The 19399-nt window shown below is 40.5% G+C and overlaps 1 protein-coding gene across 9 annotated transcripts in view; it reads left to right on the forward strand.

The window, feature by feature from the left end:
• Positions 1-19399, forward strand: part of ADAM23 (ADAM metallopeptidase domain 23) — an 889186-nt gene that overhangs the window by 628053 nt on the left and 241734 nt on the right. For all 9 annotated transcript variants that reach the window (XM_073541893.1, XM_073541894.1, XM_073541897.1 and 6 more), the window contains exons 11-12: positions 6973-7139; positions 18104-18188. In XM_073541893.1, coding sequence (XP_073397994.1) covers positions 6973-7139; positions 18104-18188 — 252 coding nt within the window. The remainder of the gene's footprint in view (positions 1-6972; positions 7140-18103; positions 18189-19399) is intronic.

Here is a 19399-nt window from a genome sequence, read left to right on the forward strand (position 1 = left end):
ACCGTTATCTACACCCTGACGTTACCATCGAATATTTGTCAAGACACTTATGCTCTGACTTTGCCAGAATATAGTTACTGATCCACGTTGGGCTCGCACAGGACTGTGGCCCTCACCCTTGTCAGCTACTTCAGCACATGGACTAGGGTCAGTGGAAGGTACCAGAGGCATATTTTCATCTGGTTGTTCTCCTGGGTGCTGTAGCTGCACCTGTGAGATCAGCGACATGAGTGGGGCTGGATCTCATAGACCCACTCATGCTGCGCCTCTTGACATTGGAACTAGTTTCAATCCTCCAAAGGCAGGGCCTAATGTAACACTTGTCAGTTTTACATTGACATACTGAAATATTACAGTGTTTGATATGTGCTTATACAAGTTTGACTTCCAAAGAGGGACTAAAGGAAAGTTTAAAAAAAAGATTAACAATAAAAAAATATATAATATAAAAAGTAAGAAAAAGGACACATATAATGACCCATATTGTATAATTAAATCATGTTTTATACCGTATGGTGAAAGTTGTTAATAAAAAAAAAGGAATTAAACACTATGACATAAGTGACAATTTTTTGTTAATATTGGAAGACAAAAATTAAAATGAAATGTTATCAAAAAGTCGTAAGCCATCCAAAAAGATACCAATAAAGTCTTGTTACATAAAATGTCATCATACAGTTCTGTAAGCAAAAATATGGCAAAAATATATATTTTAAGAAAATATTTTTTACTGTGAAAAAATAGTAAAACAAAAAAAAGTATAAATTGGGTATTACCAAAAATGTATCGACCTGCAGAGTAAAACTAACATGTCAATTATATTGCATGATGAAAATTATTCCAGATTTACCATTTTTCTCTGTCATGCCTCCCATAAAAGAAACAAAAAAACAAAAACAGAATTAAGCAGTAATCAAATGTTATATGCACCCCAAATTGGTAGAAAAAATAAGCTTTCATACAGCGCCATTTACAGAAAAATTAAAAAAAAAGTAGTGGGTGATAGAATATGATCAAAAAAATTATCATTTATTAAAAAGTTTTTTTTGTACAAAAATAAAAAAACAAAAAAGTCTGAAAATGTCCTCTAGTGCTGCAAAAAAGAAGCCGCCATACAGTTCCATCAGCGGAAAAATAAAAATGCTACATCGGGCAGCATGGTGGCTCAGTGGATTTCACTGCAGCCTTGCAGCGCAGGAGTCCTGGGTTCGAATCCCACCAAGGACAACATCTGCAAGGAGTTTGTATGTTCTCCCCGTGTTTGCGTGGGTTTCCTCCTACATTCCAAAGACATACTGATAGGGAATTTAGAATGTGAGCCCCATCGGGGGCAGTGATAATAATGTATGCAAACTGTAAAGCACTGTGGAATATGTTAGCGCTATATAAAGATTATTATTATTAACTCAGAACAGAGCGATGCAAAAATAATATTTTGTTATAAAATTGCTTTTATTGTGTAAGGCTTGTTTCACATTAGCATTTACGGCCGCAGTGTTGGGCTGCGCACAACCGCCGCTAAGCCCCGCCCCCTGCCGCGCCTCCTCCGGTAGCTCCACCTATGGGCGCATGCCGCTGCATGCGTCCTGTGTCCCCTATCTTTAGCACTGGGGATGCAGGCCGAGCGCAGGTATGCGTTTGGCAGCGCATGCATCCTTTTGACGCTGCGCCGACCACACCAAATTGCTACAGGTTGTGTTTGGCGCTGGTCGGCGCAGCGTCAAAAGGACGCATGCACCACCAAACGCATACCTGCGCTCGGCCTGCGTCCCCAGTGCTAAAGATAGGGGACGCAGGATGCATGCAGCGTCATGCGCCCGTAGGCGGAGCTACCGGAGGAGGCGCGGCAGGGGGTGGGGCTTAGCGGTGGCCATGTGCAGCCCGATGCTGCGGCCGTAAACGCTAATGTGAAACTACCCTAAAAGCGGCAAAACCTAAAAATGCGATGTAAATGTGGTATCAATGTAATCATACTGACCTGAAGAATAAAATTGTCTTATCACTTTTACCACACAGTGGACGGCATGAAGAAAAAACAATTCCTGAATTACTCATTTTTGTTCATTCTACCTCCCAAAAATCAGAATACAAAGTGATTAAAAAATGTTATGTGCCCGAAAATGGTGCCAAAAAAACTTTAACTCGTTCCACAAAAAAATGACTGTTGGCAGAAATATTGAAAGCATAAGGTTCTCAAAATATGGTAATCCAAAAACTTCAGTAGGTGAAAGTAGCCAAACATTAAAAAAATGTAAGTTTGGTATCGTGATCGCATCAACCCGAAGAATAAACTTGCCTAATCCTGCCTCTGGTGAGCAGAGAAAGTGATAGATGTTGTTTTGTTACGCTTCTGGTTGAGCTGTAGTTTTTAGTGGGATTTAGTAACATACAGGATCTTTAAAGAAATTAAAGCAGATTCCTCAGGTTCAATACATTTAATTGATAATATTCAGTATACAGACTTTTTTTAAAAAACAATTGGTGATAGATTTACTTCAAGGCCATTCAGTAAGTTAAGTTGTCTTAAGTTCTGTTAGCGCTGTGGCTCTGTGGTTAGCACTGTAGCCTTGCAGTGCTGGTGTCCTGAGTTTGTGTGGGTTTCATCTGAGTTCTCCGGTTTCTTCCCACATTAAAAAGACATACAGATTGGGAATTTAGACTGTGAGCCTCATTCTGTAAAGAGCTGCAGAATATGTTAGTGCTACATAAAGATTATTATTATTACCTATAACAGGCAAGAGTCAACATACAAATACCGTACTGGTACACCCAAAATTGAGAAGAGCGTGATCGGTCAGGATAAGTAGAAGATGATGGCCCCAAAGTCATAATATGTAGACCTTTAATTTAATGAAAACTTGTTAAAGACAAATGGGAAAGTGGTAGTAAACGTGACTAAACCACAATCAATGTAATAGCTTTATATTTAAGATTTTGGCCAACCAGTACCATTGTTGAAAAGCTGCTCATACTGTACGACATATCTACATCCCATCCAGGGAAGCCTAAAACTAAGTCGTAGATCACTGCGAAGATTGATAATTTTATTTGAGTTTGAATATCTAAGAATGTTGTATCTGCCTTATGCTTTGTCCACACTTCACACCGTCACTTTTTATAGCATAACATGTAGTATACTTCCTAAAATCATCATATAATGGATCTTTAAAGCTCAGACGCATCAACAATAAATCTTCAGACAAGTGGCATGAAATGAGCACAAACACCTATACAATCCTGTTAGTTCTCCTATGTTTTGTTTTAAATGCTATGATGTAAATGTTATTTACCGAAATGGTGAAATAGAAGTAATTGTAGTTCTTATACGTCACTCACGTAACAGTCAAATTGTGTGCATGATCAGTGTTTTTATGTCTGTATTGAACTCTTGTAATTCAAAGTAATCTACGATGACGGCTATTATGTGCAATTGACATTATCAAAGGCCATCAATGAAAGCTTCTGTGTTCATAACACTCATGTGAGGCATTATATTCTGCAGATCCTCCACTTTGATAGAACATCTTATCTTGCTCAGTTTATATCTAATCATTTATTAAGTCAAACATGTTTGTAGAACAATTCTGTGTTTTGTCTTCTGACCCTTTCAGAGTCAGGATATTCTAAATGCCAAATTTTAGATGTTCTTTTGATGATGATGATTTTTTATCATGCTTTTTTTGTTCTGTTCTGGCTTATTGGATGTAAAGTACAGGGTTAGATAATTACTAGAATATTTTGATTGTGTTTTGAAGTGTTGGAGGTTTGCTTAGGTGCAAAGAAAGATTTAGTACAAAATTAATGGGATCAAATTTTTCTGAAGAGAGAATCCGTCCTTTGGAGGGCAGAATGTGGCATTTAAGACTAAATACATATAAGAGAAAATATACTTTAAAGATCCGGCTGGGGACAATAGGTGAAGATGAGACTAGTCCTGCTCCGCCCCTGGCCGGTTCTTCCTGTCATGGTTGTGGACAGGGTTCCTTCTCTGTCCTCTCAGGGTTAATTTTGTATGGCCTCCTTTTGGTTTGGGGAGGGCTAGATTTACCCACCTTCATCTGGGGATCCTTGTCTGTGATGCATGTGTTCTGGCTGTATGTCTGACTCCCTGGTGTGCTTGCATACTGTGTAGTCCGTTTGCCTTCTCATGTATGATCCGGTCTGTTTTCTCGTTCTGTGCATTGCTTTGTGATTCTGTGCTGTCTGTTTCTGGCTGTCACCTTCGGCTTGCTACTCTTACTAATCTCCTTTGTACTGCACCGCTATCTTCGGCTACCTGACCTTTTGCTATGTCCTGACCACTCTCAGCGTCTCACTCTTTGGCACTTCATCGACATCCTAGCTTGACTTTGGCACGTTCAGACTACTCTCCGGTTTTGCCGGTCACCGCCGCTACTCGGCATCTGGCTCTGCCTCCGGCCACTACCCCGGTGATCACGTTTCAGGTCATGCGCTCCAGGAGGTAAGCTCATCGCAGCGCTCCCCTCTCACCTCCTGTCCATTTGTATCTCATGCACAGACTCCTGCTGTAAGTCTGCACCCGGGTACTTGATACTTCCCAGAGCTGCTAGTGCTGTCAGTGTACATTCAGCAAACTTTGCATGAATCAATATGACAGGTGGTTATAAGAATGTACAGTTGTGGCCAAAAGTATTGACAACCCTGCAATTTTGTCAGATAATACTCAGTTTCTTCCTGAAAATGATTGCAAACACAAATTCTTTGGTATTATTATCTTCATTAAATTTGTCTTAAATGAAAAAGCACAAAAGAGAATGAAGCAAAAAGCAAATCATTGATCATTTCAGACAAAAGTATTGGCACCCTCAGCCTAATACTTGGTTGCACAACCTTTAGCCAAAATAACTGCGACCAACCGCTTCCGGTAACCATCAATGAGTTTCTTACAATGCTCTGCTGGAATTTTAGACCATTCTTCTTTGACAAACTGCTCCAAGTCCCTGATATTAGAAGGGTGCCTTCTCCAAACTGCCATTTTTAGATCTCTCCACAGGTGTTCTATGGGATTCAGGTCTGGACTCATTGCTGGCCACCTTAGAAGTCTCCAATGCTTTCTCTCAAACCATTTTCTAGTGCTTTTTGAAGTGTTTTGGGTCATTCTCCTGCTGGAAGACCCATGACCTCTGAGGGAGACCCAGCTTTCTCACACTGGGCCCTACATTATGCTGCAAAATTTGATGGTAGTCTTCAGACTTCATAATGCCATGCACATGGTCAAGCAAGTCCAGTGCCAGAGGCAGCAAAGCAACCCCAAAACATCAGGGAACCTCTGCCATGTTTGACTGTAGGGACCATGTTTTTTTCTTTGAATGCCTCTTTTTTTCTCCTGTAAACTCTATGTTGATGCCTTTGCCCAAAAAGCTCTACTTTTGTCTCATCTGACCAGAGAACATTCTTCCAAAATGTTTTAGGCTTTTTAGGTAAGTTTTGGCAAACTCCAGCCTGGCTTTTTTTATGTCTCGGGGTAAGAAGTGTGGTCTTCCTGGGTCTCCTACCATACAGTCCCTTTTCATTCAGACGCCGACGGATAGTACGGGTTGACACTGTTGTACCCTCGGACTGCAGGGCAACTTGAACTTGTTTGGATGTTAGTCGAGGTTCTTTATCCAACATCCGCACAATACTGCGTTGAAATCTATTGTCAATTTTTCTTTTCTGTCCACATCTAGGGAGGTTGGCCACAGTGCCATGGGCTTTAAACTTCTTGATGACACTGCGCACGGTAGACACAGGAACATTCAGGTCTTTGGAGATGGACTTGTAGCCTTGAGATTGCTCATGCTTCCTCACAATTTGGTTTCTCAAGTCCTCAGACAGTTCTTTGGTCTTCTTTCTTTTCTCCATGTTCAATGTGGTGCACACAAGGACACAGGACAGAGGTTGAGTGAACTTTAATCCATGTCAACTGGCTGCAAGTGTGATTTAGTTATTGCCAACACCTGTTAGGTGCCACAGGTAAGTTACAGGTGCTGTTAATTACACAAATTAGAGAAGCATCACATGATTTTTCGAACAGTGCTAATACTTTTGTCCACCCTCTGTTTTATGTTTGGTGTGGAATTATATCCAATTTGGCTTTAGGACAATTCTTTTTGTGTTTTTTCATTTAAGACAAATTAAACGAAGATAATAATACCAAAGAATTTGTGTTTGCAATCATTTTCAGGAAGAAACTGAGTATTATCTGACAAAATTGCAGGTGTGTCAATACTTTTGGCCACGACTGTATATTAATGTATAATATCACAGACGTTAGCTACTGTCCCAATTTAGCCTTAACTTATCATCCACTGTGAAAATAGCTCAAGTCCGTCTTGCTTTGAGGAGGTGGACTGCAAGTGTAATGTGACACATCTGTTTATCCTCTATGGAAAGGGCAGGGAGGAGAAGGAGTGTGGAGCAGGGAGTCAAAACAGGTGGAAAGAAAAAGAAAAGCATTGTACAGAGCTCTATAACAAGTGTTTTACCTCACCTCAGAAATTGATTTAGATAAAGACAGCTCAGCTCTGCTGCATAAAAATCCATGTTTCTTCTGCTTGTCACTCTGAGTTAAAAAGTGAATAAAGATCAGGCATTCCCCTCGATGTGCTGTGTTTGGGATAGAGATAGAGGCTATAGAAAGGAAAACTGGTGGAAATGCAGGGTATAAGTCACATAATGGCCAGAAATGGCGTTATTCCTCATGTATACATAAGACACCTTATTCTCAATAATTACTTGAAAACACAATTAGCTTTTAAAAGACATATTTTTTAAATTTTTAACATATAATAAAAATGATGTGTGAAGTCGGTCTGTCTCATTCTCAAGCAATCAAAAAGAAACTACAGTATTAAAATAGCAATTTTAGGCCCTTAAGACAACTCTGAAAGTGACATCTCTACTATTTAATTGTTGTATGTCTTCTATATACTTCTATGTTCTATGAACAATTTCCCTTTACACTTACAGATATATAAAGAACAGCTGAATACACGTGTTGTTTTAGTCGCTGTGGAAACATGGACGGACAAGGACCATATTACAATTGGTCCAGATCCAGTGAAGATGTTGCATGACTTCTCCAAATATCGACAGAATAACATCAAACAGCATGCTGATGCTGTGCACCTGCTGACGTATGTATCCAATGATCTTTATCCTTAATAATTGTAAAAGATAAAGTTCCATATTTAAAGGGTTTATGCAGGACTTATTCAAAATACAGGCAGGTGGTTCCTATCTACCTGCCTGTTGTGCCCAACGTCCATCTCTGCTGGCATAGAGCGATCAGAACACTCCTGCCGGCAATTCAGCGACTTCTGCTGAGGTCACATCGGCAGAGCAACGACTTCTCTTCTTAACTGCGGGGAGCCATCTATCAATCAGCATGACATCGACAGTCACTTCTTGTTGCCAGAGCAGCCCGTAAGAGGAAGAGCTGCTCTGTTGCTGTTGAGCAGTTGAATCACCGGCAGGACTGACCAATGAGTGCTCTGTGTTTGTGCCGAGTAGACAGGCAGGTAGTTACCAACTACCTACCTGTTCATTTTTCTAACCATAGTAAAAAAAATAATAATGTCTCGGGTAACCCTTTTAATGTTAGAGAAGCAAAGTGGAATCTCAGCAGAAAAACTTTGAAATTCCTTGTAGTTGATCTGCATAATACAGTTATGTGATAAGTGACAACAAGTATTCTGCTAATGGGAACAGTTGAAGCCTAAAGTTTACATACACTATGTAAAAAGACACATATGAATGTTGTTCTCAATATTTGATATGAAATCAGAATAAATCTTTCTAATTTTAGGTCAATTAAGATTACCATAATAATAAATATTTGCCAAATGCCAAAATGATGAGAATGTTTTAGGTCATTTTTTTTACTTGGTACAAAGTCAAAAGTTTACATACACTAAGATTACTATGCCTTTAACCCCTTCATGACGGAGCCCTTTTTCGTTTTTATGTTTCTGTTTTTCACTCCCCTTCTTCTCAGAGCCATAACTTTTTTATTTGTCCATCAATATGGCCATATGAGGGCTTGTTTTTTGCGGGAACAACACCATTGGTTTTACTATAGGATGTTCACCAAATGTTAAAACTGACCTGACATTATGATTCTCCAGGTCATTGCGAGTTCATATGTGTATAAACTAACTTGGCACACACACGTGAATAATGCAGGTGAGAAGAGATATTTTAATGAAATGCAGTACAAACAGTCAACGTTTCGGTCACAGCGTCTCTGTCCTAAAAAACGGTTCATGGAAGGTTGTCCCTCGTGGTCTGATCCGGACGTGGAGATATCTGTTGAAAACCTGTAGTTAGAACGTGGAAAAAAGTTTACAGAGTTGGAGGATTCCCGCAATTTATAAACCCTGTTTAATTCGTACTACCCACCTCACGCCTCCATAACCGGTAAGATACCACACTTTTGTAATGTAACTCTTGATCAGCTGCATGGCCACAATACTTCATCAGAGGACCTTTTATTTTAGGCTCTTTGACACAGACAATTAACCCTCCATGCTCTGGCATAATTCTCAATGGTATGTAACACCACCACACCACTATGGGCACACGGGGATTTGGATGCGGGCGTGCTAGATAATATTAACCCCTTCCTGACATCAGACGTACTATCCCGTCCATGGGACCTGGGCCACTATGCCCATGGATGGGATAGTACGTCTCAGCGATAAGCGACGCCCACGTGGTTAGCGCCGCTGATCGCGGCCGGGTGTAAGCTAATTAAAAAACGATAAAAGTACACATATTTGGTATGGCCGCGTCCGTAACGACCTGCCCTATAAAACTGTCCCATTAGTTAACCCCTTTAGAGAACCCCTTAAAAAATAAAAATAAAAAACGAAGCAAAAAATAATGATTTATTATCATACCGCCAAACAAAAAGTGCAATAACGCGCGATCAAAAAGACGCATATAAATATCCATGGTACCCCTGAAAACGGCATCTTGTCCCGCAAAAAATGAGCTGCCATACAGCATCATCAGCGAAAAAATAAAAAGTTATAGCTCGCAGAATAAAGCGATGCAAAAATAATTATTTTTTATATAAAATAGTTTTCATTGCATAAAACCGACAAAACATAAAAAAAGACCTAAATGAGGTATCGCTGTAACTATACTGACCCGAAGAATAAAAGGGCTTAATCAATTTTACCGCACGCGGAACGGTGTAAATGCACCCCCCAAAAGAAATTCATGAAACGCTGGTTTTTGTTCATTCTGCGTCCCAAAACTCGGAATAAAAAGCGATCAAAAAATGTCACGTGCCCGAACATGGTGCCAATAAAAACATCAACTCGTCCCGCAAAAAATAAGACCTCACATGACTCTGTGGGTCAAAATACAGAAAAATTATAGCTCACAATATGTGGTGATGCAAAAACTATTTTTACAATAAAAAGCGTCTTTTAGCGTACGACAGCTGCCAAACATAAAAACCCGCCATAAATAGTAAATCAAACCCCCCGTTATCACCCCCTTAGTTAGGAAAAATAATAAAAATTAAAAGAAAATGTATTTATTTCCATTTTCCCATTAGGGTTAGGGCTAGGGCCAGGGTTAGGGTTAGGGCTGAGATTAGGGATAGGGGTGTGTTGGGGTTAGGGTTGGAGTTAGAATTGGGGGTTTCCACTGTTTGGGCACATCAGGTGCTCTCCAAATGCAACATGGCGTCTGATCTCAATTCCAGCCAATTCTGAGCTGAAAAGTCAAATGGTGCTCCTTCCCTTCCAAGCTCTGCCATGCACCCAAACAGTGTTATACCCCCACATGTAGGGTATCAGCCTACTCAGGACAAATTGCAAAACAACTTTTGGGGTCCAATTTCTCCTGTTACCCTTAGGAAAATAAAAAATTGGGGGCAAAAATATCATTTTTGTGGAAAAAAAATGATTTTTATATTTTCACGCCCGGGCGTTAGAAACTTCTGTGAAGCACTTGGGGGTTCAAAGTGCTCACCACACCACACATCTAGATAAGTTCTGTGGAGGGTCTAGTATCCAAAATGGGGTCACTTGTGGGGAGTTTCAATAGTTTAGGTACATCAGGGGCTCTCCAAATGCACATGACACCCGCAGACCATGCCATCAAAGTCTGCATTCCAAAACGTCACTACTTCCCTTCCGAGCCCCGACGTGTGCCCATACAATAGTGTTCTCCCACATATGGGGTATCAGTGTACTCAGGACAAATTGGACAACACCTTTTGGGGTCCAATTTCTCCTGTTACCCTTGGGAAAATAAAAAAATTGGGGACTAATTGATCATGTTTGTGGAAAAAATACGATTTTTTTTATTTTCATGCCTGGGCATTATAAACTTCTGTGAAGCCCTTGGGGGTTCAAAGTGCTCACCACACATCTAGATAAGTTCCTTAGGGGGTCTAGTTTCCAAAATGGTGTCATTTGTCGGGGGCTTCCACTGTTTAGGTACATTAGGGGCTCTCCAAAGGCAACATGACACCCGCAGACCATTCCATCAAAGTCTGCATTCCAAAACGTCACTACTTCCCTTCCGAGCCCCGACATGTGCCCATACAGTAGTTTTCTCCCACATATGGGGTATCAGCATACTCAGGACAAATTGGACAAGAACTTTTGGGGTCCAATTTCTCCTGGTACCCTTGGGAAAATAAAAAAATTGGTGACTAAAAGATCATGTTTGTGGAAAAAATACAAATTTTTTATTTTCACACCCGGGCGTTATAAACTTCTGTGAAGCTCTTGGGGGTTCAAAGTTCTCACCACACATCTAGATAAGTTCCTTTGGGGGTCTAGTTTCCAAAATGGTGTCATTTGTGAGGGGTTTCCACTGTTTTGGTACATCAGGGGTTTTCCAATCGCGACATGGTGTCTGATCTCAATTCCAGCCAAAAACGTCAAATGGCGCTGCTTCCCTTCCGAGCTCTGCCATGCACGGTTTACCCCACATGTGGGGTATCAGCGTACTCAGGACAAATTGCACAATAACTTTTAGGGTCCTGTTACCCTTGGGAAAATAAAAATTGGGGGTGAAAGGATCATTTTTGTGGAAAAAATATGATTTTTTAATTGTACCGCTGTACGTTATAAACTTCTGTGAAGCCCTTGTAGGTTCAAAGTTCTCACCACATATCTAGAAAAGTTCCTTGGGGGGTCTAGTTTCCAAAATGGGGTCACTTGTGGGGGGTTTTCACTGTTTAGGTACATCAGGGGCTCTCCAAACGTGACATGGCATCCGATCTGAATTCCAGCCAATTTTGCATTGAAAAAGTCAAACGGCGCTCTTTCCCTTCTGAGCTCTGCCATGCGCCGAAACAGTGGTTCCCCCCACATATTAGGTATCATCGTACTCAGGACAAATTGCACAATAACTTTTGCTGTCCAATTTCTCCTGTTACCCTTGGTAAAATAAAAAAAAATTGAACCTGAAGTATTTTTTTTGTGAAAAAAAGTTAGATGTTCATTTTTTTTTTTAAATATTCAAAAAATTCCTGTGATGCACCTAAAGGGTTAATAAACTTCTTGAATGTGGTTTTGAGCACCTTAAGGGGTGCAGTTTTTAGAATGGTGTCACTTTTGGGTATTTTCTATATATAGACCCCTGAAAGTGGCTTCAAATGTGATGTGGTCCTTGAAAATAAAATGGTGTTTCAAAAATGAGAAATCGCTGGTCAATTTTTAACCCTTATAACTTCCTAACAAAAAAAAATTTTGGTTCCAAAATTGTGCTGATGTAAAGTAAACATGTGGGAAATGTTACTTATCAAGTTTTTTGTGTGCCGTATCTCTGTGATTTAAGGGCATAAAAATTCAAAGTTGGAAAATTGCGAAATTTTCAAAATTTTCACCAAATTTCCGTTTTTTTCAAAAATAAACGCAAGTTATTTGAAAGAAATTTTACCACTAACATGAAGTACAATATGTCACGAGAAAACCATGTCACAATCACCGGGATCCATGGAAGCATTTCAGAGTTATTACCTCATAAAGGGACAGTGGTCAGAATCGTACAAATTGGCCCGGTCATGAACTTGCAAACCACCCTTGGGGGTGAAGGGGTTAAAAGGATCCTTTTTCTGTAGGACAGATTGCCCTAGAAACAAGTGCATTCCGTACACTACATAGCTATGTGCTCATATGTATTTTGCGTCTTTCAGTGTGCATATAATTCCTATGGATGAAACTCTAATCCTCAATGTTTGCTATAATGCTTTATTGGCATACGGCATAATATTATTTTTGTATACAATTGTACCCAGAAATATTTCATTGTATATACTTTGGTCTATTTATTTGAAATTTTGTAATTTTGTTTTCAGTACATTGACGAAGGTCGCTGTGACCGAAATGTTTACTGTATGTACTGCATTTCATTAAAATATCTCTTCTCACCTGCATTATTCACGTGTGTGTGCCAAGTTAGTTTATACAAATATACGGACTGGGATCCTACTTGTGCACCACCACCTTAGAGTTGTGCCAACGGTTTTATATATTACGAGTTCATAGACACGAAACATGTCTAGGTTCTTTTTTATTTAAGCGGTGAAAAAAAATGCAAAATTTGTAAAAAAAAAAACACAAAAAAAACCACATCATTTTCCGAGACTCCTAGCGTCTCCATTTTTCGTGATCTCAAGTTGGGTGAAGGCTTATTTTTTGCGTGCCGAGCTGACATTTTTAGTGATACTATTTTGGTGCAGATAGAATCTTTTGATTGCCCGTTATCTCATTTTAATGCAATGTTGCGCGACCAAAAACCGTAATTCAGGCGTTTTCACTTTTTTATTGTTACGCCATTTAGCAATCAGGTTAATACTTTTTTTATTTTGATAGATCGGGTGATTCTGAATGCGGTGATACCAAATATGTGTATGTTGGATTTTTTTATTGATTTATTTTAAGGTGGCAAAAGGGGGGTGATTTGAACGTTTCTATTTTGTTTTTTTTTAAATATTTTTAAAACTTTTTTTTTGTTACTTTTGGCATGCTTCAATAGTCTCCATGGGAGACTAGAAGCTGCTACATACAGGCTATGATCAGATTGCCTGCATGTAGCCGAATTACTCACTTCCTATGAGCATCAACCACTGGGCGGTGCTCACAGCAAGCTGGCAGTGACAAACATAGAGGTCTCCAGGAGACCTCTGGTTTTCATGCCAACCCACCAGTGACCCATCATCACGTGACAAAGGTCACCAGTGGGCAGATTTCCAGCCCGATGGCTGGAAGTGAGCGTTAAATGCTGCTGTCAGCGTTTAACAGCGGCATTTAACGGGTTAATAGCCACGGGTGGATCGCGATTCCACCCACGCCTGTTCTTAGCCCACATCAAAGGGGGACATAACATGCGCAGTACCAGTACAGCACATGTTGTGGAGGGGTTAAACAATTCTGGACTTCTGATAGGTTTTTGGCAACATCTGGGTTAATTAGAGAAACACCTGTGGATGTATTTTAATGGACAAATAGAAGAAAAAATGGGCTAAAAAAGCCCTAGCCAGCTCACCAACCACAGCACGGAACCTCGTCTGGACCCAACGATAGTTGATAGTAGACAGAAACAAAAGGGGCGTTCCAGCTGATAAAATTTCTTGCTTTATTGAAAAATTAAAATAGTACAGCGGCTTTCTCCTCAAGAATAGATGGATGTGCAATGAGGAACTGAGACACCAGCTATGCGTTTCGACCCTACATGGGTCTTTATCACATTTTAATGGACACCTGAAACACATTGCTTCTGTCATGATCCCAGTGCAGGTTTTTGAGCTGCACACCGGGGGTTAATGTCTGGAGCTCTGTGCAGGTTTTGACCTGCACACTTGGGGTTAATGATTGTGGCCTCTTTCTGGTTCTGGGAGAGCTTCATAAACCCCTGGGTAGCTTCAATCCCTGCCAGATATACTTTTGCCTTTGGCCGAGTGTACTGACCCTCGTGTGCCTGTTTGTTGCTATAGCTTGTTTATATGGTTCTGACCCGATTCTGTTTCCCGTTGTGAGTTTGCCTGTTGATTTTGTACTGCGTTATTATCTGTGTATGACTCATTGCCTGTGACCTGACTACTCTCTGCTCGCCCCTCTTGTACCTTGCAACTATCTGTGTATGACTCATTGCCTGTGACCTGACTACTCTCTGCTCGCCCCTCTGGTACCTTGCAGCTATCTCTGTGTGTGACTCATTGGCTACGTCCTGACTATTCTCACTGTCTATGCCCCTTGGTAACTTTGTCTCGCAGTTACTCTGCTAGGAATTGTCTTGCAGCTCCTAGCTCTGTGGAGTTTAGGCCATGCCTCTAGCAGTCACGTGCTTCAGGTCCTGCGGGTGTGAAGTACACATCTACTTGGTTGCTGCCCGCTCCACAGGTAGCTTTGAGCACTGTTCGCTTTACTCAGGACACGTGCACTGGCTCAGTGAGCAAGTTCAGTGCGGTGTCTCTGACAGCTTCTTTGTGTAGCATCATGGGAAAGTCTAAGGAAATCAGCCAAGATATAAGAGAGAATTGTGGACTTGAACAAGTCTGGCTCATCCTTGGGTACAATTTCAAGATACCTAAACGTGCCTTATTCAGCTGTAGAAATAATTATATACAAGAACAAATAAGATGGGAATGTCCAGCCATCATACCACCGCTAAGGAAGGAGATGGGTTCTGTATCCCAGAAATGAAAGTGCTTTGGTCTGACATGTGCATATCAACCCAAGCAAAAGGCCATGTGAAGATAACGGCAGAAGCTGGTAAGATTGTGTCAATATCCACAGTGAAACGAATACTCTATCAACATGGCCTGAAAGGCCACTCTGCCAGGATGAAGCCATTGCTCCAAAAGAAGCATATAAAGCCAGATTAATGTTTCCAAATGCACACTGGAACAAATAACTTAACTTTTGGAGACCTGTCCTGTGGTCTGATGAAACTAAAATTGAACTTTTTGGGCATAATGACCATCATTACATTTGGAGGAAAAAGGTTGAAGCTTTGAAGCCTAAGAACACCATCCAAACTGTGAAACACGGGGGTGGCAGCATAATGGTGTTGGGTTGTTTTGCTGCAGGAGGCACTGGAGAACTTCACAAAATAGATGGCATCATGAGAAAAGAAGATTATGTGGCAATACTGAAGCAACATCACAAGACTTCAGCCAGGAAGTAAAAGCTTGAGAGGAAATGGGTCTTCCAAATGGACAATGACCTGAAGGACACTGCCAAAATGGTAACAAAGTGGCTTAAGGATATCAAAGTCAGTGTTTTGGAGTGGCCATCACAAAGCCCGGATCTCAATCCTATTGAAAATTTATGGGCAAAGCTAAAAAGGCAGGTGCGAGGAAGGCGACCAACAAACCTAGATCAGTTACAAAGGTTTTCATCTTTTAAACAGCTCTGGGACAGCGTGGCGAGTTTTGAGTGGCAAATTTTGTGTTTAGAATTTTATGTGGCGAGGTTGGTGTATGTGTGGTGAAATGTGTGCTGAGGATGGTATATGTGTTGAAGCACGTGGTAGTGTGTGGCGCATTTTGTGTGTCTGTTCATATCCCTGTGTGTGGTGAGTATCCCATGTCAGGGCCCCACCTTAGCAACTGTACAGTATATACTCTTTGGCGCCATCGCTCTCGTTCTTTAAGTCCCCCTTGTTCACATCTGGCAGATGTCAATTTGCCTCCAACACTTTTCCTTTCACTTTTTCCCCATTATGTAGATAGGGGCAAAATTGTTTGGTGAATTGGAACGCGCGGGGTTAAAATTTCACCTGATAACATAGCCTATGACGCTCTCGGGGTTCAGACGTGTGACTGTGCAAAATTTTGTGGCTGTAGCTATGACGTAGTAGATGCCAATACATAAACTTTTTCCCCATTATGTAGATAGGGGCAAAATTGTTTGGTGAATTGGAACGTGCGGGGTTAAAATTTTGCGATCACAACATAGCCTATGACGCTCTCGGGGTCCAGTCATGTGACTGTGCCAAATTTTGTGGCTGTAGCTGCGACGGTGCGGATGCCAATCCCGGACATACATACATACATACATACATACATACATACATACATACATACATACACACCCACATTGAGCTTTATATATTAGACTAGCTGAAGAGCCCGGCGTTGCCTGGGCATAGTAACCAACTGTGGTTAGTTATAACAAAGCTAAAAAGGCAGGTGCGAGGAAGGTGACCTACAAACCTGGATCAGTTACACCAGTTGTGTCAGGAGTAATGGGCACAAATTCCGACCAACTATTGTGAGAAACTTGTGGAAGGATATCCCAAACGTTTGATCCACATCATTCAGTGTAAGGGCAATGGTACCAAATACTAATGGAATGTATGTAAACTTTTGACTTTGCAGCTAGTAATTAAAATGCCTTTAAACATTCTCTATCTCTCTCTCTCTCTCTCTCTCTCTCTCTCTCATTATTCTGGGATTTGACAAATATTAATAACTAACTGAAGAGCCCGGCGTTGCCTGGGCATAGTGACCAACTGTGGTTAGTTATAGCAAATTATAATGATTATATTGCACATTAAAACTGTGCATCTTATCCTATCCTGTGTGATACTGACTGCTGAGCCATGTATCTAATCCTATGCTGTGTGATACTGACTGCTGAGCCGTGTATCTAATCCTATTCTGTGTGATACTGACTGCTGAGGCGTGTATCTAATACTATTCTGTGTGATACTGTGTGCTGAGCTGCGTATCTAATCCTATCCTGTGTGATACTGACTGCTGAGCTGTGTATCTAGTCCTATCCTGTGTGATACTGACTGCTGAGCTGTGTATCTAATCCTATCCTGTGTGATACTGCCTGCTGAGCTGTGTTTCTAGTCCTATCCTGTGTGATAATGACTGCTGAGCTGTGTATCTAATCCTATTCTGTGTGATACTGGGCTCCCCCTGCAGGCTGTGTCAGAGGGTGGTCTGGGTTGGCACGGTAATAAATTGTATTATTTCCAGCTTTACAGAAGGACGATAACACCATAGAAATGATAAGAATAATAGGCCTCAGTTACCACAACTGTCTACAAAGAAAATTGTTGCTGATCGCAACCAATCACAGCTCATTTTTCAACTTTTAAACAGCTCTGGGACAGCGTGGCGAGTTTTGAGTGGCGACTTTTGTGTTTTGACTTTTATGTGGCGAGGTTGGTGTATGTGTGGTGAAATGTGTGCTGAGGGTGGTATATGTGTTGAAGCACGTGGAAGTGTGTGGCGCATTTTGTGCGTGTGTTCATATCCCCGTGTGTGGTGAGTATCCCATGTCAGGGCCCCACCTTAGCAACTGTACGGTATTTACTCTTTGGCGCCATCGCTCTCATTCTTTAAGTCCTCCTTGTTTACATCTGGCAGCTGTCAATTTGCCTCCAACACTTTTCCTTTCACTTTTTCCCCATTATGTTGATAGGGGCAAAATTGTTTGGTGAATTGGAACGCGCGGGGTTAAAATTTCACCTCACAACATAGCCTATGACGCTCTCAGGGTCCAGACGTGTGACTGTGCCAAGTTTTGTGGCTGTAGCTGTGACGGAGCGGATGCCAATCCCGGACATACATACATACATACACACACACACATTGAGCTTTATATATTGGATTATGGTAATTCTAACTGACCTAAAACAGGAAAGGAAAGGTTTATTCTGATTTCATGTTAGATATTGAGAAAAACATGCAGATGTGTCTTTTTATATGTAAACATCTGGTTTCAACTGTATTAAAGAAAATATGTGAAGTCATTGGTCCATCCTAATATTCTGAACTCCAAGGCAGTGAAAGTTGTGTACTTTTGGTGAAAGACTTTAGTAGAATCTCTGTCCCTGAGTGGTTTCACTTGCAGCATTTTTTGGAAAAAGAGCATTGAAGTGTTTGATGCATTTATTTTGCAGAAACCTAAACTGGTGTCATCAGGAAGGAGCTGTATAAACTATTTTTTATATTTGCCATTTCCCTTGAAATTGAGATTAGACGGTTTTAAAGTGCGATAGATTTATCATGTTTTTTTCTAAAGTGGAAATGTACTTGACTAACTTTTAGTCATTCTTTGACAATATCATGTCTTATTTTAAAATGTGTGTATCTGTATTGCTTATAAAGGAATGGAACTTTCCACTACAAAAGAAGCAGTATGAGTTTCTTTGGAGGCATCTGCTCCATCTCTAGAGGTGTGGGAGTGAATGAGGTAATACTTTACCTTATTTTAAATAATGCCATTTCATATGATTCAAAATGAATAATTGCCACTTTTAGATCCCATTTAGACTGGCCGACCATGGTCATTAATCAACTACTGATCAGCTGCACCATCATTTAATGGCCTGTGTAGACAGGCCAACCCTAATTCCAACATTAATGTGATCATTCAGTGTGCATGGAACATTATGTTTTTGGCAGCACATATCTTGTTTGCACAAGATCATCTGCTGTTGATGCAGATTATTTCACTTCCCAATGCCATCTACATGTCCTTCTCCTTAATGCCCATATACCCATTAGATACGAGTCGGCTGAACCCTTCGATTTTGGTAGAATTGACCGATCATCTAATGTGTATGGTCAAATTTAGACATCAGATCTGACTCCCGGAGTGTGAACAAAGTTCTATTGTCATTTTATAAATTTAGTTTAGATTAGTCCTGTGCAAATATGATCTTGGTGATCAGACATTTTTATAATAAGACAGGAATGACCATGATTAATAAACTGCTCCTTGTCACTTAATTCTCTTCCTCCGTGGTTTACAGCCGGGGCGGTTGCATTAGCACCGCTACCAAATGTAAACTATTTAACCCCCAGATATGGATTTACGCCGTGGGACTGACTGTACACTGAACATGTATGGTATATTGTTTTTTTTTGGTTTTTTACAGGAGATCGTGGGTTTAATTTGGATTTAGCAGAATAATAAATATGGCAAAACTGTGTGTTTTTCATTAAAATACTTTATTCTTCGTGTCTGTGTTTATTTAACCCTTTACAAACTATAGGATTAGTAATGGACCAGGAGTCTTATTGACACCTCTCTATTACTAATCCAGGCTTACTGTTACCTTACAATACAAATGTGACATTAACCCCTTATTACCCCATATGCCACCTCTACAGGGCAATGGGAAGAGAGAGGCTAAGTACCGGAATTGGAGCCCACGCCAGTTTTTCCCGTGAATACATTCTTTTATTAAATATCTGCAGGTCCCAAATTTTACACATACATACTACTAACACTATTAGTCACTGACATATATAAATCTAATTGTTCTGCAATGGTTTACTGTATGTAAACCATGTCTCATATCCTGTCGGGTTCTGCAATGAATTTACAGAAGCCGACAAATGAATTAACGGCTATTCTGCCATCTAGCTCTGTATGAAATATAAAGACATATATATATA

This window comes from Dendrobates tinctorius, unplaced genomic scaffold, assembly GCF_039654945.1.
Source record: "Dendrobates tinctorius isolate UK_male_01 unplaced genomic scaffold, ASM3965494v1 ptg000125l, whole genome shotgun sequence".
Taxonomy (NCBI): domain Eukaryota; kingdom Metazoa; phylum Chordata; class Amphibia; order Anura; family Dendrobatidae; genus Dendrobates; species Dendrobates tinctorius.